At 37.2% G+C, this 17,368-nt stretch overlaps 1 protein-coding gene across 2 annotated transcripts in view; it reads right to left on the reverse strand.

The window, feature by feature from the left end:
* WDR70 (WD repeat domain 70) overlaps positions 1-17,368 on the reverse strand; it is a 274,965-nt gene that overhangs the window by 215,775 nt on the left and 41,822 nt on the right. For both annotated transcript variants that reach the window (XM_061129925.1, XM_061129924.1), the window contains exons 6-7: positions 5,217-5,276; positions 1,321-1,454 (exon numbers count right to left, since the gene is read on the reverse strand). In XM_061129925.1, coding sequence (XP_060985908.1) covers positions 1,321-1,454; positions 5,217-5,276 — 194 coding nt within the window. The remainder of the gene's footprint in view (positions 1-1,320; positions 1,455-5,216; positions 5,277-17,368) is intronic.

The raw sequence follows: 17,368 nt of genomic DNA on the forward strand, positions 1-17,368 counted from the left end.
AAGAGACATGTATTCTCTTCAGAGCTGATTATTAACAAAGCACTGGATAGGGACTTCCCTGGTGGTCCAGTGGCTAAGACTCCATACTCTCAATGCAGGCGACCCAGGTTCAATCCCTGGGAAACCCAGGGAACTGATCCCACATGCTTCAACTAAGACCTGGTACATCCAAATTAAAAACAAAAAAGCACTGGATAGTACTGAACAAGTCACCAATAGCTGTAAAGATAGAAGGAAAGCATAGTCCCTTTATGTATCAAGAGACTATCATGTGGGAAAAAGGGGTATAAACAACATATTCTATGTACATTTTCAAAAGGTCATCATACTAACTCAAGATGAGTATCACTATTTTAAATCATCAGAGCTATTTTAAATACAGCCATCATTGGAGATACTGGAGGGCTTTTTGTATTTTTTTGTTTTTGTTTTTTTGTCTTTTCCTTTCCAATTGATTATTTATTTGACATGATCTATTTAGCAAATTTTCAAATCTTTACTTCAGACAGGCTGCAGGCAGAAAAATCCCGGCATCTCGTTTAGATGCTCTAACCATCACTTTCATCACAAAAGTTTCATGGAAGCAAACGCTGAACAGTCCAGAGAAAGGAACTTTCTCTCTACAGTTAATGGAACACAGAGTTTACAAGTGGAGATTAAGCAAAGAGACATTACCCTTACAAGTTCAGGTTGAAGACAAAACTAGATTTATACCCCATTCACATAAGAGTGAAACTGGGTCTGAATAACTTCAGCTAATCCACATATCTTGAATATTTTTAAATCTCATCGTTGAAAGCTCATTTACAATATACATCATTCAAGTTAACAAGTTTAACCAATAAAATCCATTTCTGATATCCAATAAGCTAAAAGAGCAAAGATGGTCCAAAACAAAAACAAGAGGCTGGCTTGCAGCAGCAACACGTACAGGGCTTTACGATACAATGCTGGCTGACCACACCTGCACAGCGCAGCACCAACGAGCACTTGGCTCCTGGCTTAAATACGCTATACACATATACAACATTGCACAGTAGCTACTGAAGTGTTTTAAAGTAAACTAGACAAAGTAACAATTTCTAAATAAAAATATTTTAAGAGAACACAACAAAAGACAGAAAATGTTTCTAGAACAGATTCATGTAACTAAAGGGAACTTACTAAAATAAAAGGTATACTTTCCTTTCGTCTGAATAACAAAGGTAGAATAGAGTCATGTAAACTTACCGTATTCTGATAAAAATCATCATAAATGGAATTCAAATGACCAGAGACTCTGTCTTCAAAAATGAAGATATTAAGTTGCATAATACATACCATTCACAGGGCTGAAGGGATCGAAATGCCTTAAAAGAAGCATCCATTCCAGCAAAATCCCAAAATTTAACATCATAGTCATATCCTCCAGTCACCAAACGGGCACCTGAGGGATCCAGACCCAAAGCAGAAACCTGTTATTAAAAAAGAAAAAATTAAATGGAGAGAAACTATTTATAGTCTTTTATAACCCCCATTTCCTTTCTCTAACCCTGCTGCTCTGCTGCTGCTGCTGCTGCTAAGTCGCTTCAGTCATGTCCGACTCTGTGCAACCCCATAGACGGCAACCCACCAGGCTGCTCTGTCCCTGGGATTCTCCAGGCAAGAACACTGGAGTGGGTTGCCATTTCCTTCTCCAATGCATGCATGCATATGCTAAGTCGCTTCAGTCATGTCTGACTCTGTGCGACCCTATGGACAGCAGCCCACCAGGCTCCTCTGTCCATGGGATTCTCTAGGCAAGAATACTGGAGTGGGTTGCCATTTCCTTCTCCTCTCTAACCTACTTCCTACTTTATAGGCGATGAAAATATACATCACTAACTGCTGTTATTTATGAAAAGTAAAAATGGACAGCACCTTCTAAATCATTTGACTTTATTATGAGTATTATTTCCTTAAAACACAATATTTTTTTAGTTTATTGTAATTGGAGGACAACTATAGTATTGTGATGGGTTTTGCCATACATCAACATGAATCAGCCATAGGCATACATTTGTCCCCTTCCTCCCGAACCCCCCTCCCCCTTCCCTCCCCACCCCATCCCTCCAGGTTGTCACAGAGCACCAGCTTTGGGTTCCCTGGGTCATACATCAAACTCCCACTGGCTGTCTATTTTAATTTAATCTAATCACCAGCTTCATCCCAGCTTCTCTACCATGTACTCTGAATAGCTATCACTGCAAATTCATATGATACACTAAGTTGCCTTAGAATGTAAGTAGGTATCTTAAAAACAATTCATTTTTTCAGTAAAAGATTTTGAGAAAGCCTTTTAAGACTGTTTGACTGTTACTAAATGAAGAACACATGAAATCTAAAATTACCAAAATGAGTCATGTGAATAGGAACCATAAATGAATTTAACAAAATAGAGCAAAGTGAAAATCATTATCTTGTGAATATGGCTAAATGACTCTAAGTATAGTCACCTTAAACAATTATTTTTAAACATGAGTTTATAAGTAACTGGCCACATTATAATATCACTTATACTGGTTCCATAAACTATTTGCTTTCCCTGTTAACTTTATGAGGTCCAACTCACATACAAATATCCAATGTGTAGCTCACTGTTCTTGAGCTGTATTTAACATTCTTCTCAAAGCAGTTAGTCCCTGGATTTACTGCCTCTCAGAAGGAAAGAACTGCATTTGGACTGCATATTAAACGTGATTATCATATATGAGACAGAAAAAGGATCACAGTTTGAAATAAAGGAAGGGAAGCCCATAAAGAAAGTTACTATAAATCAATTCTCTAAATAAACATGAAATGTTAAGTTACAGAAGAAATCATATGAAATCTGGAATTTGCTTAAAACAACCCCACAAGGTAGGCAGATGGCATGGGGGAAAGGAGGTTTATTAGAAATGTAAAGTATACAGGAAACAAGATTGGCCTTATGTCAACAATTGGTAAGGCTCAGAGACAAATATATGGGAATTCCTTTCAGCATTCTCTATAATTCTGTGAATGTGTAAACATTTTTACAAAAACTAGTTTAAAAAAAAAACAACAGATATATAAAAAAAGACCTATTTCCAAGAAATTGAAATACATGTGCAAAAGCAGAACTGCAAAGAAAAAAAAAAAATTAGTTAACCAAATAGTACAACTAGAAGCTCTGATTTTTAAAGTGCAAAATAACAAAGTATTGTTTAAATTGCATACATTTATTTTATTTTTTAATTTTAATTATACACATTTTTAAAGATAAAATTTGCTTTGAAAAAATATGAATATTTAAATAAGATATATTATTTATCTGTTATTAACAGAATTATCAGTTGCAAAAATCTCTAAATGACAGGAAAGATTCCTTTTTAAGTACTAGTAGTCTGTAACATTTTTTCTTATTTACTGAAAAACATGAAAATTAGTAAAATTCTTTCATGATTTCAGAATAAAACTATAAAAATGTGACTTAATAAAAAGTAGGCATAGTATATAGAACTAGATGGAAATGGCAGCAATGAAAGGCAGCAATTCTCAGATATTTTGGTTTCAAGAACTTTTACACTCAAAATCTTTTGAGAACCCCTAAAAATATCTGTTTATGCAAGTTATGTGTGTCAATATTTACCATAGCAAAAATCAAATTAAGACATTTATAATATTTACTGTTTACTTCATTTAAAATAATAACAAACCCACTGTACTTTCTAACCATTTTATGGAAACAATATTTTCAAAAGTAAAAATTTCATTGAGGAGAATATCATTATTTTAGCATGCATGACTATTAATTCTATCATCTGCATTATTTCTGGACCTATTTCTATTGATTGATATTTTTCTGCCTAAGTATGGGATTTTACTTCTTCACATGTCAGATATCTATTATAAAAAAAGGTTGCTTCATTATAAAGGGAAACCAAGATAATTTTATTCTTTTATTCATTCACAAGCAAGTTTCATTCATTTAACTATCATTTTTAATAAAATACTATTAAATCCTTTTTTTTACAATAAGATAGGTGGCACCAGTGATAAAGAACCCATCTGCCAATGCAGGAAACTTAAGAAATGTGGATTCCATCCCTGGGTCAGGAAGATTCCCTGGAGAAGGAAATGGCAACCCACTTCAGTATTCTTGCTGGGAAATCTCAAGGACAGAGGAGCCTGGCGGGCTCCAGCCCATGAGGTAGCACAGTGCATGAAGTCGCAAAGAGCTGGACATGACTGCAGTGATGTGACAAAATAGTTTCATCTTACACCTCAAAATTTTTAAGCTGCTTTAATTTTTAAATTAAAATTTTAAATGCTTTTGAGCTGTGGTGTTGGAGAAGACTCTTGAGAGTCCCTTGGACTACAAGGAGATCCAACCAGTCCATCCTAAAGGAGATCAGTCCTGAGTGTTCACTGGAAGGACTGATGCTGAAGCTGAAACTCCAATCCTTTGGCCACCTGATGCAAACAGCTGACTCATCTGAAAAGACCCTGATGCTGGCAAAGATTGAGGGCAGGAGGAGAAGGGGATGACAGAGGATGAGATAGTTGGATGGCATCAACGACTCAATGGACACAGGTTTGGGTGGACTTTGGGAGTTGGTTACGGACAGGGAGGGCTGGCGTGCTGAGGTTCATGGGGTAGCAAAGAGTCGGACACGAATGAGTGACTGAACTGAACTGAATTTTTAAATAACATAAATAAATGTGACAATTATAAAATATAATCCATAAATCTAAGGAATATAATCTTTAGAGTCATAATAAGCTTATGTTCATTTCTTATCTCAACATCCACCTAAAAAATGAACTCAGGCCTCTTATTGATACAGAAATGAAGCCAAGGGTAACAAGAAATTTTCCCACACCATAATAAAAAAAAAGTATTTGAGTTTCATTTCTTTCTCTCATTTACAGTGTTCCTATATTGAAGAAAGAGGTTTTAAAGCCAACAATAACAATGACAATTTTCCTTAACAATAAAAATAACAATTTCCTTAATGAATAAGTGTTCCTATTGTAAATGAAATGCAATAGCTATTTTGACTGAACAGAAAGGTAATCTGTTTTCCTTAATGTCCATCATTAAGGAAATGTCTATCTCAATCTCTTTGTGATATCAGTTGATTGTATAATGGCCTTATTATAAGTATATCATATTAGTTCACTTTTCCATGAGAGCCTTGTTATTGAGGGAAAATAAATAAAATTTTAAAACTTACTGTCTTAGTGCCATGCCTTAGTGTTATTTCATGGGAGTCAGGGATCTTTCGGACAGGATTCTGAAACAAGAAAATTCCATGACGTTAAAAAGTAATACACCATATTTGAGAGGAAGTACATACATTCACAGGAAATTTAATTTTGAAAAGTTGCATCACTGGCTTTTTAACTCAAAACTTTAAAAAACTGGAAATAAAAATTGTGAGTATATCATTTCTGAACTTCTAGATAGATTACAATTGGTTACGCTGAGCTGATAATAAATTTATCTTATATCTCTAAAAAGCTAAACCTAACTTCCAGATTTTCAAAGCTGGTTTTAGAAAAGGCAGAGGAACCAGAGATCATATTGCCAACATCCGCTGGATCATCCAAAAAGCAAGAGAGTCCCAGAAAAACATCTATTTCTGCTTTATTGACTATGCCAAAGCCTTTGACTGGGTGGGTCACAATCAACTGTGGAAAATTCTGAAAGAGATGGGAATACCAGACCACCTGACCTGCCTCTTGAGAAACCTGTATGCAGGTCAGGAAGCAACAGTTAGAACTGGACATGGAACAACAGACTGGTTCCAAATAGGAAAAGGAGTATGTCAAGGCTGTATATTGTCACTCTGCTTATTTAACTTATATGCAGAGTACATCATGAGAAACGATGGGCTGGAGGGAGCACAGGCTGGAATCAAGATTGCCGGGAGAAATATCAATAATCTCAGATATGCAGATGACACCACCCTAATGGCAGAAAGTGAAGAACTAAAGAGCCTCTTGATGAAAGTGAAAGAGGAGAGTGAAAAAGTTGGCTTAAAGATCAACAGTCAGAAAACTAAGATCATGGCATCCAGTCCCATCACTTCATGGTGAATAGACGGAGAAACAGTGGCTGACTTTATTTTGGGGGGCTCCAAAACCACTGCAGATGGTGACTGCAGCCATGAAATTAAAAGACATTTACTCCTTGGAAGGAAAGTTATGACCAATCTAGATAGCATATTAAAAAGCAGAGACGTTACGTTGCCAACAAAAGTCCGTCTAATCAAGGCTATGGTTTTTCCAGTGGTCAGGTATGGATGTGAGAGTTGGACTATAAAGAAAGCTGAGCACCAAAAAATTGATGCTTTTGAACTGTGGTTTGGAGAAGACTCTTGAGAGTCCCTTGGACTGCAAGGAGATCCAACCAGTCCATCCTCAAGGAGATCAATCCTGGGTGTTCATTGGAAGGGCCGATGCTGAAGCTGAAACTCCAATACTTTGGCCACCTCATGCGAAGAGGTGACTCATTTGAAAAGACCCTGATGCTGGGAGGGATTGGGGGCAGGAGGAGAAGGGGACGACAGAGGATGAGATGGCTGGATGGCATCACCGACTCGATGGGCATGAGTTTGAGTAAACTCTGGGAGTTTGTGATGGACAGGGAGGCCTGGCGTGCTGCGATTCATGGGGTCACAAAGAGTCAGACACGACTGAGCGACTGAACTGAACTGAAGAAATTCTTTAGGTTGTATGAAACTTTAAGATCCTCTCCATACAGAAAATTCTTAAAGTCCTCTTTTCATTGGTACTTGGGCATACCTTAAAGTATTTATGCACTTAACTTATAATAGAAAACACATTTGTCTTAGAATTTGCACAGGATATATACCTTTTAACCCATAAAAGATGAGCAAACAAAAAACTAATATTCAAATGGTACAAATATGGAATTCAGTGATTGATCAATTCAAAAAGCCTTTATTAAAGTGAGATTATACCAGATTCTAAGTGGCATTAGACACAGCCTCTACTCATCTCCCCTCCCAAGAGGGAAACACCAGTAACTCTGCATGCTTCCATGCAGAGTTAGAAAGGGTATGGACAGATCAATGGAGGAACAGAGACAATGGATACATAAACCAGACATAAGAGGTCACAGTGATCATTTACGTAAGAGGTTTCATTGTTTAATCAAGTCTCCATTATCCAAGTGTAGGGTAACTATACTAAAATTCTACAGTTATTACAAATTCATGTTAGGACTATCTTGCAATCTACTTAATTAAACATGTGCAATCTATAGATTTTGGTTTCTGACTTCCCTCCTTCTTCAGGATCACAGATGAACCAATCAATCACCAGTTCATTCTAGTTTATCTTAAATCTTTCCCCTACTATGGCTCTTTCTTCTCAGCATATGAATAATCAAAGTACTTCCCATATTAAAACACGGACACACTAATTTCCCCCTATGTTTACTGCTGTATCATTATCTTTTATCTTTTCTTTCCTCACACTACATTTACACTCAGTGCCTCTACTTTCTTTCAGCTTCTACCTCTACCATTTAAGCATTTGTCATTTAATTCCTAATGCCTAGCAGAGTTTTTAGCACTTAAGGGACTCTTAGTAAATATTTCTTGAATGAATAAATACTATTAATACCCCAGGGTACTTCACAGACCTTAACCTGCACATCTGACCTTTCATCAGCATGATAACTTCATAACTATTTCCTCCACCTTGAAAAATGTTCCTTCTTGGGAGGAATCAGCCTTGACAAAAAGCCAGAAAATCTAGGGTTTTAAAATCAAGCTCTAATACTCATTAACCCTGTCATAACCTCAGAAGAGTAACGACTCTCGGTTTCCTTATTTGCAAAGAGGATAACATCTGCCCCTTAGGTTATTGTGAAGTAAGTGTTTTAAAGGTCATAATACAGAGTCTGGCACAAAGTAGGTGCTCAATAAGTGACAGCCAGCATTTATTCTAAGCCATAGCTCCTGTCTCTCTGATCATATTAGTCTATTTCTAGGCTTCTCCTCCTCTTTATCTGGCTAATTTCTACTCACCCTTTAAGACTCAATTCAGATGTGACCTACTCCTGAAAGCATTTCTCAAGATTTCAAACTCTGAGTTAAATGACCCTTCTGTGCTGTGCTACGCTTAGTCACTCAGTCGTGTCCAACTCCTTGCTATCTCATGGACTGTTTCCCGCCAGGCTCCTCTGTTCATGGGGATTCTCCAGGCAAGAATACTGTACTCCCGTAACAACCTCACCTTGTCTCATGTGTGCATGCTCAATCACTTCAGTCGTGTCCGACTCTTGGTGACCCCATGGACTGCAGCCCACCAGGCTCCTCTGTCTATGGGATTCTCCAGGCAAGAATACAGGAGTGGGTTGCCATACCCTCCTCCCGGGGATCTTCCCAATTCAGGGATCAAACCCATGTCAGCATGCATTTCCTGCATTGCAGGTGGATTCTATACCCACTGAGCCACCTGGGAAGCCCCACAGAACCTATCATAATACATTGTAGTTTTTGACCTCTCTCTCTCCACACCATTCCCTAACCAAACTGCAAAAGAGATACTTCTCAAAGACTGTGAGGTCACACACAAACACACACACATATTGTCTCTAGTTCCCTAATCTATAAAACACTTGGTATATGGCAGGCGCACAAAAGTTTTTAGAGTGAATTAATGGCTGTTACAATGTCTACCTTGTAAATCACATTAGGTAATCTTTAATTTACCTCAAACATTAGTGTTTATGTCCATAAAGAAGAACAGGTAGGTGCTATCCATCAGGTGAGTCTGCTGAGTGACAGTCAAAGATAACTGACAATTTTCCAAAAGTAAAAACCTTTGAAGAAGTCCTGTCCCAGACTAAAAAAGCACATATAAAGTTGCAAGTATGGAGAAATAAAGGCAATTTTGTTTTAGACTTGTTTGCCTCTGAAAGTGGCTATAGTTCATTACCACCACAGATCAGTAAAGGAGATCAGGAACCCAGAGGCACTGCACAAAAACACTGACCTCACAGTAACCCAAGGAAGTGCAGGGGAGTTTGCAGTTTATTTCAAGAAAAAGATATTACAGTATGGTTCCCTATCTCTTGGAAAGTCCTACACACACCAATCTCAGAGATACCAATATTCCAACACAAATCTCAAAATAATGTACAAGTTGAACAAATGAATTCTGGACTACCTCTACATTAATTATGTAAACCACTGCTTCCTCTGCAGCTGACAATATTTGTAAGTAATAAAAACTCATGTAAAGGTGCCGAATACTCTTACAAGAAACAGGAGAACAGTTCAAATGTTTTACTTAGAGAAGAATCTATTACACTATCATTTCATAACCAATGACTATTTTATCACTCAGGAAAGAGAAACACTGTCACCAAAAGGAAGGATGAAAATTATTTCACTGAATTCAATGCAGAATGTGCCTATATATAGACAATTTTTGACATTTAAAGAAAAAACTTACAAGAATACAGAACAACTTAGTATTTACATTAGGAGTAAATTAAATATTTAAATAAATATTGTTTACATTTATAATCAAAGTTTTACTGGAAATCATGTAGGACATAACTCATAAAAAGCCCATATAATTGGCACAACTAAATCATCTAAAATAGTAGCAATCCATCTTTTGGTAGCATACCACTTGATGGTGACTGTTCTTCGTCCAGAACTTTTACTAATGACTTTTTGAAATATGGCTTAGTGTGAAATTTGCTATAACAGTAAAACATTTTCAAGATTTCCCTGCCAGAGGACATCATAAACTACAAGACCTCAATGAAGTCATTTATTGCCAAAATTCATAACAAGAGCTACACTCTTAATGGAAGATGGGAAAAGATATCAGTTTCTGTTTTGGTTTGATTTTAAATGCCAACCAAAGGATTATTTCCCAGGCTCTTTCGTTTACCTCAATAAGAACAACGATAGCAAACATATCTGGAATAACATGAGCAATTCCATCTGATGTACATACATCCTTACAGTGTTTTCAAAAGAACTGAAAATCATTAATAATGTTTCTGGAATAAATTTGTCATAAATTTTAAAAGTTAGATATGTATAGTACTTTGAGCCAAAATAAAAAAAGTCTCCTCAGTAATAAATGTCTACCACAAAGCAGCTAGTAGTTGAGGCAGAAAATGGAGATTTCCATAAAGGAGCTTGAAAATGAGTGTTACTTTCTCCCAGAAACCACTCTGGAAATAGTTACCAGGGTAGTTCCATTGTTGTTGTTTGCTGTTTAGTCACTCAGTCATGTCTGACTCTTTGTGACCCCATGAAATGCAGCATGCCAGGCTTTCCTGTCCTTCACCAACTCCCGGAGCTTGCTCAAATTCATGTCCATTGAGTCAGTGATGCTATCCAACCATCTCATCATCTGTTGTCCCCTTCTCCTCCTGCCTTCAATTTTTTTCCTGCCTTCAATTTTTTCTCAGGGTCTTTCCCAGTTCTTTTTATCAGGTGGCTAAAGTATTGCAGCTTCAGCTTCAGCACTCATCATTCCAGCGAATATTCAGGACTGATTTCCTTTAGGATTGACTGGTTGGCTCTCCTTGAAGTGCAGAGGACTTCCAAGAGTCTTCTCCAACACCTCAATTTGAAAGCATCAGTTCTTCAGTGCTCAGCTTTCTTTATGGTCCAACTCTCACATCCATACACGATTACATCCATACATGAAAAACCACAGTTTTCACCATAGAGACTTTTGTCAGCAAAGTGATGTCTCTGCTTTTTAATACACTGCCTAGGTTGGTCATAGCTTTTCTTCCAAGGAACAAGCATCTTTTAATTTCATGGCTGCAGCCACTGTCCAGAGTGATTTTGGAGTCCAGGAACATAAAGTCTGTCACTGTTTCCACTGTTGTCCTGGAGTCCAGGAACATAAAGTCCGTCACTATATTTCCATTGTTGCCCCATCTATTTGCCATGAAGTGATGGAACTGGATGACATATTAGTTTTCTGAATGTTGAGTTTTAAGCCAGATTTTTCACTCTCTTCTTTCATTTTCATCAAGAGGCTCTTTAGTTCTTCTTCGCTTTCTCCCATAAGGGTGGTGTCATCTGCATATCTGAGGCTATTGTTATTTCTCCCTGAAATCTTGATTCCAGCTTGTGCTTCATCCAGTCCAACATTTCGCATGATGTACTCTGCATTTAAGTTAAATAAGCAGGGTGACAATATACAGCCTTGACATACTCCTTTCCCAATTTGCAACCAGTCCATTATTCCATGTCCAGTTCTAACTGTTGCTTCTTGACCTGCAAACAGGATTCACATGAGGCAGGTAAGGTGGTCTGGTATTCCCATCTCTTGAAGAATTTTCCAGTTTATTGTGATCCACATAGTCAAAGGCTTTAGTGTAGTCAATGAAGCAGATGTAGACGTTTTTCTGGAATTCTCTTGCTTTTTCTATGATCCAATGGATGTTGGCAATTTGATCTCTGGTTACTCTGCTTTTCCTAAATCCAGCTTGTACATCTGGAAGTTTCAGTTTCATGTACTGTTGAAACCTAGCTTGGATTATCACAAGCAACTAGAATTAGAGTCCATTCTGTTGTAACTCTTGGAATTAATTCATTTACTCTTTCACTTACTAATCACACATTCACTTAACAACATTTATGAGTGTTTAATCATATACAACATACCAGGAACTAAGTTAAAAACAAAAAGACCAATAACAAAGAGTTTGCTCACAAAGAACTGTCAATCTAACAAAATAAAACAAATAGGTAAACAAATAAGCAAACTAAAATCTTTCGGAGGCTATGGCAGAAGGATATATAGGGTTTAGCACTCAATTCCATTGTGCCGAGGAATCCCATGTGCCTGGGAAAGTAGAGAGTGATTAGAAAAGGTTTCATGAAAGAGATGTCTGAGATGCCTTTGGAAAAACAGAAGTTCTCTAGGTAAAAGCAGAGGACATCTAGGATAGAATAAGGTGAATATTGACACTTTCTCAGCTGCAAATAGTTTTACCTGGCTGGAGTTTAAATTTCCGGGCAAGAAAAAGGGAAAAGGGGTGTGTGTGGGGTGTGTGTGTGTGTGTGTGTGTGTGTGTGTGTGTAAAAGGTGTGTGTGTGTGTGTAAAAGGTGTGTGTGTGTGTGTGTGTAAAAGGTGTGTGTGTGTGTGTGTGTGTTAGTTACTGTTAACCCAGAAAGTTAGTTAGCCCAGACAGTCAGTTATCAGCCAAACTGTATACAATGCCAAGAATCTGAAATTTAAGCTCTGAGCCACGTAGAGTAATATAACAAGATTTGAGATTTCAAAAAAAATCACCAAGGTATCAAAAGAGACAGTTAACACAGTCAAAAGACAACATACAGAATGGGAGAAAATATTTGCAATGCACATATCTGATATGGTATTAATATTGAGAACAAATTAAAAATTTCTATGACTCAACAACAACAAAAAACCCATTTCAAAATATGGCAAAGGAGTTGAATAGTTATTTTTTCCAAAGAAGCATATGAGAAGATATTCAGTATCACTAATCCTTAGGCAAATCCAAATCAAAACCACAATGAGATACCACTTCACAATCAATGCAATACTAATATTTAATGGGGAAAAAGAAAGAAAAACTAAATAAGTGTTAGCAAGGATGGACAGAAACTGGAACACATACATTCAGTTCAGTTCAGTTCAGTCACTCAGTCATGTCCGACTCTTTGCGACCCCATGAATCGCAGCACACCAGGCCTCCCTGTCCATCACCAACTCCTGGAGCTTACTCAAACTCATGTCCATCGAGTCAGTGATGCCATCCTGCCATCTAATCCTCTGTCATCCCCTTCTCCTCCTGCCCTCAATCCCTCCCAGCATCAGGGTCTTTGCAAATGAGTCAGCTCTTCGCATCAGGTGGCCAAAGGATTGGAGTTTCAGCTTCAGCATCAGTCCTTCCAATGAACACCCAGGACTGATCTCCTTTAGGATGGACTGGTTGGATCTCCTTGCAGACCAAGGGACTCTCAAGAGTCTTCTCCAACACCACAGTTCAAAAGCATCAATTACTGGAGGGAAATGGTGCAGTTGCTATGGAAAACAGCACAGTAGTTCCTCAAAGAATTTAAACAAGAACTCCCATACGATTCAGCTATTCCACCAGCATAAATACGCAAAATAATTGAAAAGCAGCATTTGTACATGTATGTTCCAAGCAGCTTTATTCACAATAGTCAAAGGGTGGGAGCAACTCAAATTTCCATCTATGGATGAAGGAATAACAAAAATATGAAGGAATTTCATATTTTTCATATTTTTACATTTTTCATATTTTCACCTTTTTATATTTCATAACATATTTTTTATGAAGAAATAGGTAAGAATATTATTCAGTCTTAAAAAGGAAGGAAATTCTGACACATGGTACAACACGGATGAACCTGGAGGACATTATGCTAAGTGAAATAAGCAACTCAGGAAAAGAGAAATACTGTATAACTTGCACTTATCTGAGGTATCTAGAGTAGTCAAATTAATATAACTGCACTTATCTGAGGTATCTAGAGTAGTCAATTTAACAGAAACAGAACAGTGGTTGCCAGGGTTGGGGGAGAGATGGAAATAGACAGTTGTCATTTAATGGGTTTAGAGAGTTTTGCAAAAATGAAAAAGTTTTGCAGATTGGCCGCACAACAATGTAACACTGCTGGGCTGTACATCTAAAAATGGTTAAGACTGCAAATTTCCTATTATGTGTAATTTACCAAAACAAACAAAAAAAAAACCTTATACTATATACAACACACATAAGCAAACCAAAAAAGATTAAGTGAGGCATACTATTAAGCTGGAGTACTTTTCAATATGCTAACAAATGCTAGGTAAGCTTCAAAATAAATCATTTATCAAATACTTACAATCTTCCTCCAAAAATGTAAAGTTACATGTTTAAAATACTGCAGGAAGGAAAGACAATTTCCTACCTAAATCTCACAGCTGGTTCCAATCCTTCAATTAGCAGTATTCCCAAACCACTTCTCAATTACTTTCAAACCATCTATGCCCTATTGCAAGCTGTAATCTTAGAGAACACTTCTTAGTAACATGACTTAAAAGTACATTGTTAAATAACTTTTTGTACTTGTAGGGCTGAGAAACTTAAAAAGGATTGTTCATTCTTATTTTATCAGAAGTCACATTAAAAAAAAATGACATTAGCAATAAACACAAAGATGACAAATACTCTATGTTTATTTATCATACAACAATGGCAGGTAATTAGCCAACAGAATTTATATCAAATGATATCTATTTTCAAAGCTATCGTGAACGTATACTCTATCATTTCCTAACATTCTCTAAAATTTTATGAATATTTCAGACCGTGACTGCAGCCATGAAATTAAAAGATGCTTGTTCCTTGGAAGAAAAGTTATAACAAACCTAGACAGTGTATTGAAAAGCAGACACATCACTCTGCCAACAAAGATCAGTATAGTCAAAGCTATGGTTTTTCCAGTAGTCATGTGTGGATGTGAGAGTTGGACCATAAAGAAGGCTGAGTGCCAAAGAATTGATGCTTTTGAAATGTGGTGCTGGAGAAGACTCTTGATAGTACCATGGACTGCAAGGAGATCAAACCAGTCAATCCTAAAGGAAATCAGTCCTGAATATTCATTGGAAGGCCTGATGCTGAAGCTGAACCTCCAGTAATTTGGCCACCAGATGCAAAGAGCCGACTCACTGGAAAGGACCCTGATGCTGGGAAAGACTGAGGGTAAGAAGAGAACCCTCAATGTCTCTCTAACACTTTTGGTCAAAACTGTAACTTCTCAGAGCATCACATAATTTGTTTTAGAAATTTTCTTTATTAGTAGAATGTTCCTGCAGGTTAAATTTAGAAAAACTAATGTTTTTAAAGAAGTTTCTGGTCAAAGGGTATAGACTTTTTAGTTATAAGATAAGTAACTTCTAAGGATTAAATTTTCAGCATGGTAACTACAGTTAATAACACTCTGCTGTACACGTGAAACTTGCTGAAGAGTAGAGCTTAAATGTTCTCATCATGTGTGTGCCCAGCTGCAAAGTCGTACAAACCCTTTGTGACTCCATGGACTGTAGCCCGCCAGGCTCCTCTGTCCATAGGATTTCCCAGGCATTCCGTGATTTGTGGCTTGATAATGCCAATATCTGGGGCCTCCCTGGTGGATCAGATGGTAAAGAATCCACCTGCAAAGCAGGAGACCCAGGTTTGATCCCTGAGTCAGGAAGGTCCCCTGGAGAAGGGAACGGCTACCCACTCCAGTATTCTTGCCTGAAGAATTCCACGGACAGAGAAGCCTGGATGGCTACCATCCTTGGGGTCACAAAAAACAGGACATGACTAAGCAACTGAGCACACACATAGTGATTTAGTATTTCTACAGATTATACTCCATTATAGATTATTACAAGATAATAGCTATAATTCTCTGTGCCATACAGTAAAATCTTGTCTATTTTATATACAGCACTTGTATTTGTTACTCTAATACCTCTTGTTTGCCCCTCCCTTTTCTCTCTGTCCTTTGGTACCACAAGTTGATTTTCTATATCTCTGTTTCTCTTTTGCATACCCATTTATTTGTTTTACTTTTTAGATTCCACATAGAACTGATATCATATAGCATTTATCTTTCTCTTTGATTGGAAAAATCTTAGAAGTCAAATTTAACTTTCAAATTAGCAAAACTCCTACTCTATAATTCAATCTTCCAAACTGCAAGTAAATAGGATTTTTTTCCCCCAATTCATACAAACATTCATTCAACAGTTACTTAATAATAAAAATCCTATTGTTTTAAAGAGTCAAGGCAAAAATAGGAATAGGAATCTCATTTCTGTTACTTACTAGTGGTAGGAATAAAAAAAAAAATCCCTCCTTCATAGAGCCTCTACTTCCTTAACCATCTACTGGATATAAATAATAATAGTAACAGGGAGCATATACATGCATACTATGACCAAGCACTGCTCAAGGCACCACATATATACAAAGTCATTTATCTTAGCAATAACTTTGGTCCTATTTTCACCTCATTTGATAGATGAGGAAACTGAGGCAAAGAGAGGTTAAGTAATTTGTCCAAGGTCACATAAGTGGTAAGTGACTAAGTGGAAATTTGAACTTAGAAATCTGGTCCCAAAGTGTGTACATGTAATCATTATGACATACTGCCTCCTCTGTAGTAATACTCGCCCTGTGAGCTTCACAGAACACAATGACAAAGAGTTAATATACCAAAACACTTTATAACTGCAAGCCCATTATAAGAAAGACATTAGTACAAGCCTGGGGCCATAAAGGTTCTATCCTAAAAATACTTATTTGAGAAATCATTTGACACCAGGTATAAACTACCATGAGATAGAAAAGGTTAAACACATTTCAGAATCTTAGATATGTAGTGCAAAACTAGTTCAACATGGGTTATAACTATAGTATTGTGAGCTACATTTATGATTTCATAACTGTCTTTTATAAAAAATGAGTTATTCCTTGGGCAATCTTTTTATATTTAAAGATACACAGTTTTCATTCCAATCCCTAAGAAAGGCAATGCCAAAGAATGCTCAAACTATCGCACAATTGCACTCATCTCACACACTAGTAAAGTGATGCTCAAAATTCTCCAAGCCAGGCTTCAGCAATATGTGAACCGTGAACTTCCAGATGTTCAAGCTGGTTTTAGAAAAGGCAGAGGAACCAGAGATCATATTGCCAACATTCTCTGGATCACTGAAAAAGCAAGAGAGTTCCAGAAAAGCATCTATTTCTGCTTTATTGACTATGCCAAAGCCTTTGACTGGGTGGGTCACAATCAACTGTGGAAAATTCTGAAAGAGATGGGAATACCAGACCACCTGACCTGCCTCTTGAGAAATCTGTATGCAGGTCAGGAAGCAACAATTAGAACTGGACATGGAACAGACTGGTTCCAAATAGGAAAAGGAGTATGTCAAGGCTGTATATTGTCACTCTGCTTATTTAACTTATATGCAGAGTACATCATGAGAAACGCTGGGCTGGAGGAAGCACAAGCTGGAATCAAGATTGCCGGGAGAAATATCAATAATCTCAGATATGCAGATGACACCACCCTAATGGCAGAAAGTGAAGAAGAACTAAAGAGCCTCTTGATGAAAGTGAAAGAAGAGAGTGAAAAAGTTGGCTTAAAGCTCAACAGTCAGAAAACTAAGATCATGGCATCCAGTCCCATCACTTCATGGTGAATAGATAGGGAAACAGTGGCTGACTTTACTTTGGGGGGCTCCAAAACCACTGCAGATGGTGACTGCAGCCATGAAATTAAAAGACGTTTACTCCTTGGAAGGAAAGTTATGACCAATCTAGACAGCATA

The sequence above is a fragment of the Dama dama genome, chromosome 25 (assembly GCF_033118175.1).
Source record: "Dama dama isolate Ldn47 chromosome 25, ASM3311817v1, whole genome shotgun sequence".
In the NCBI taxonomy this organism is placed as follows: Eukaryota; Metazoa; Chordata; class Mammalia; order Artiodactyla; family Cervidae; genus Dama; species Dama dama.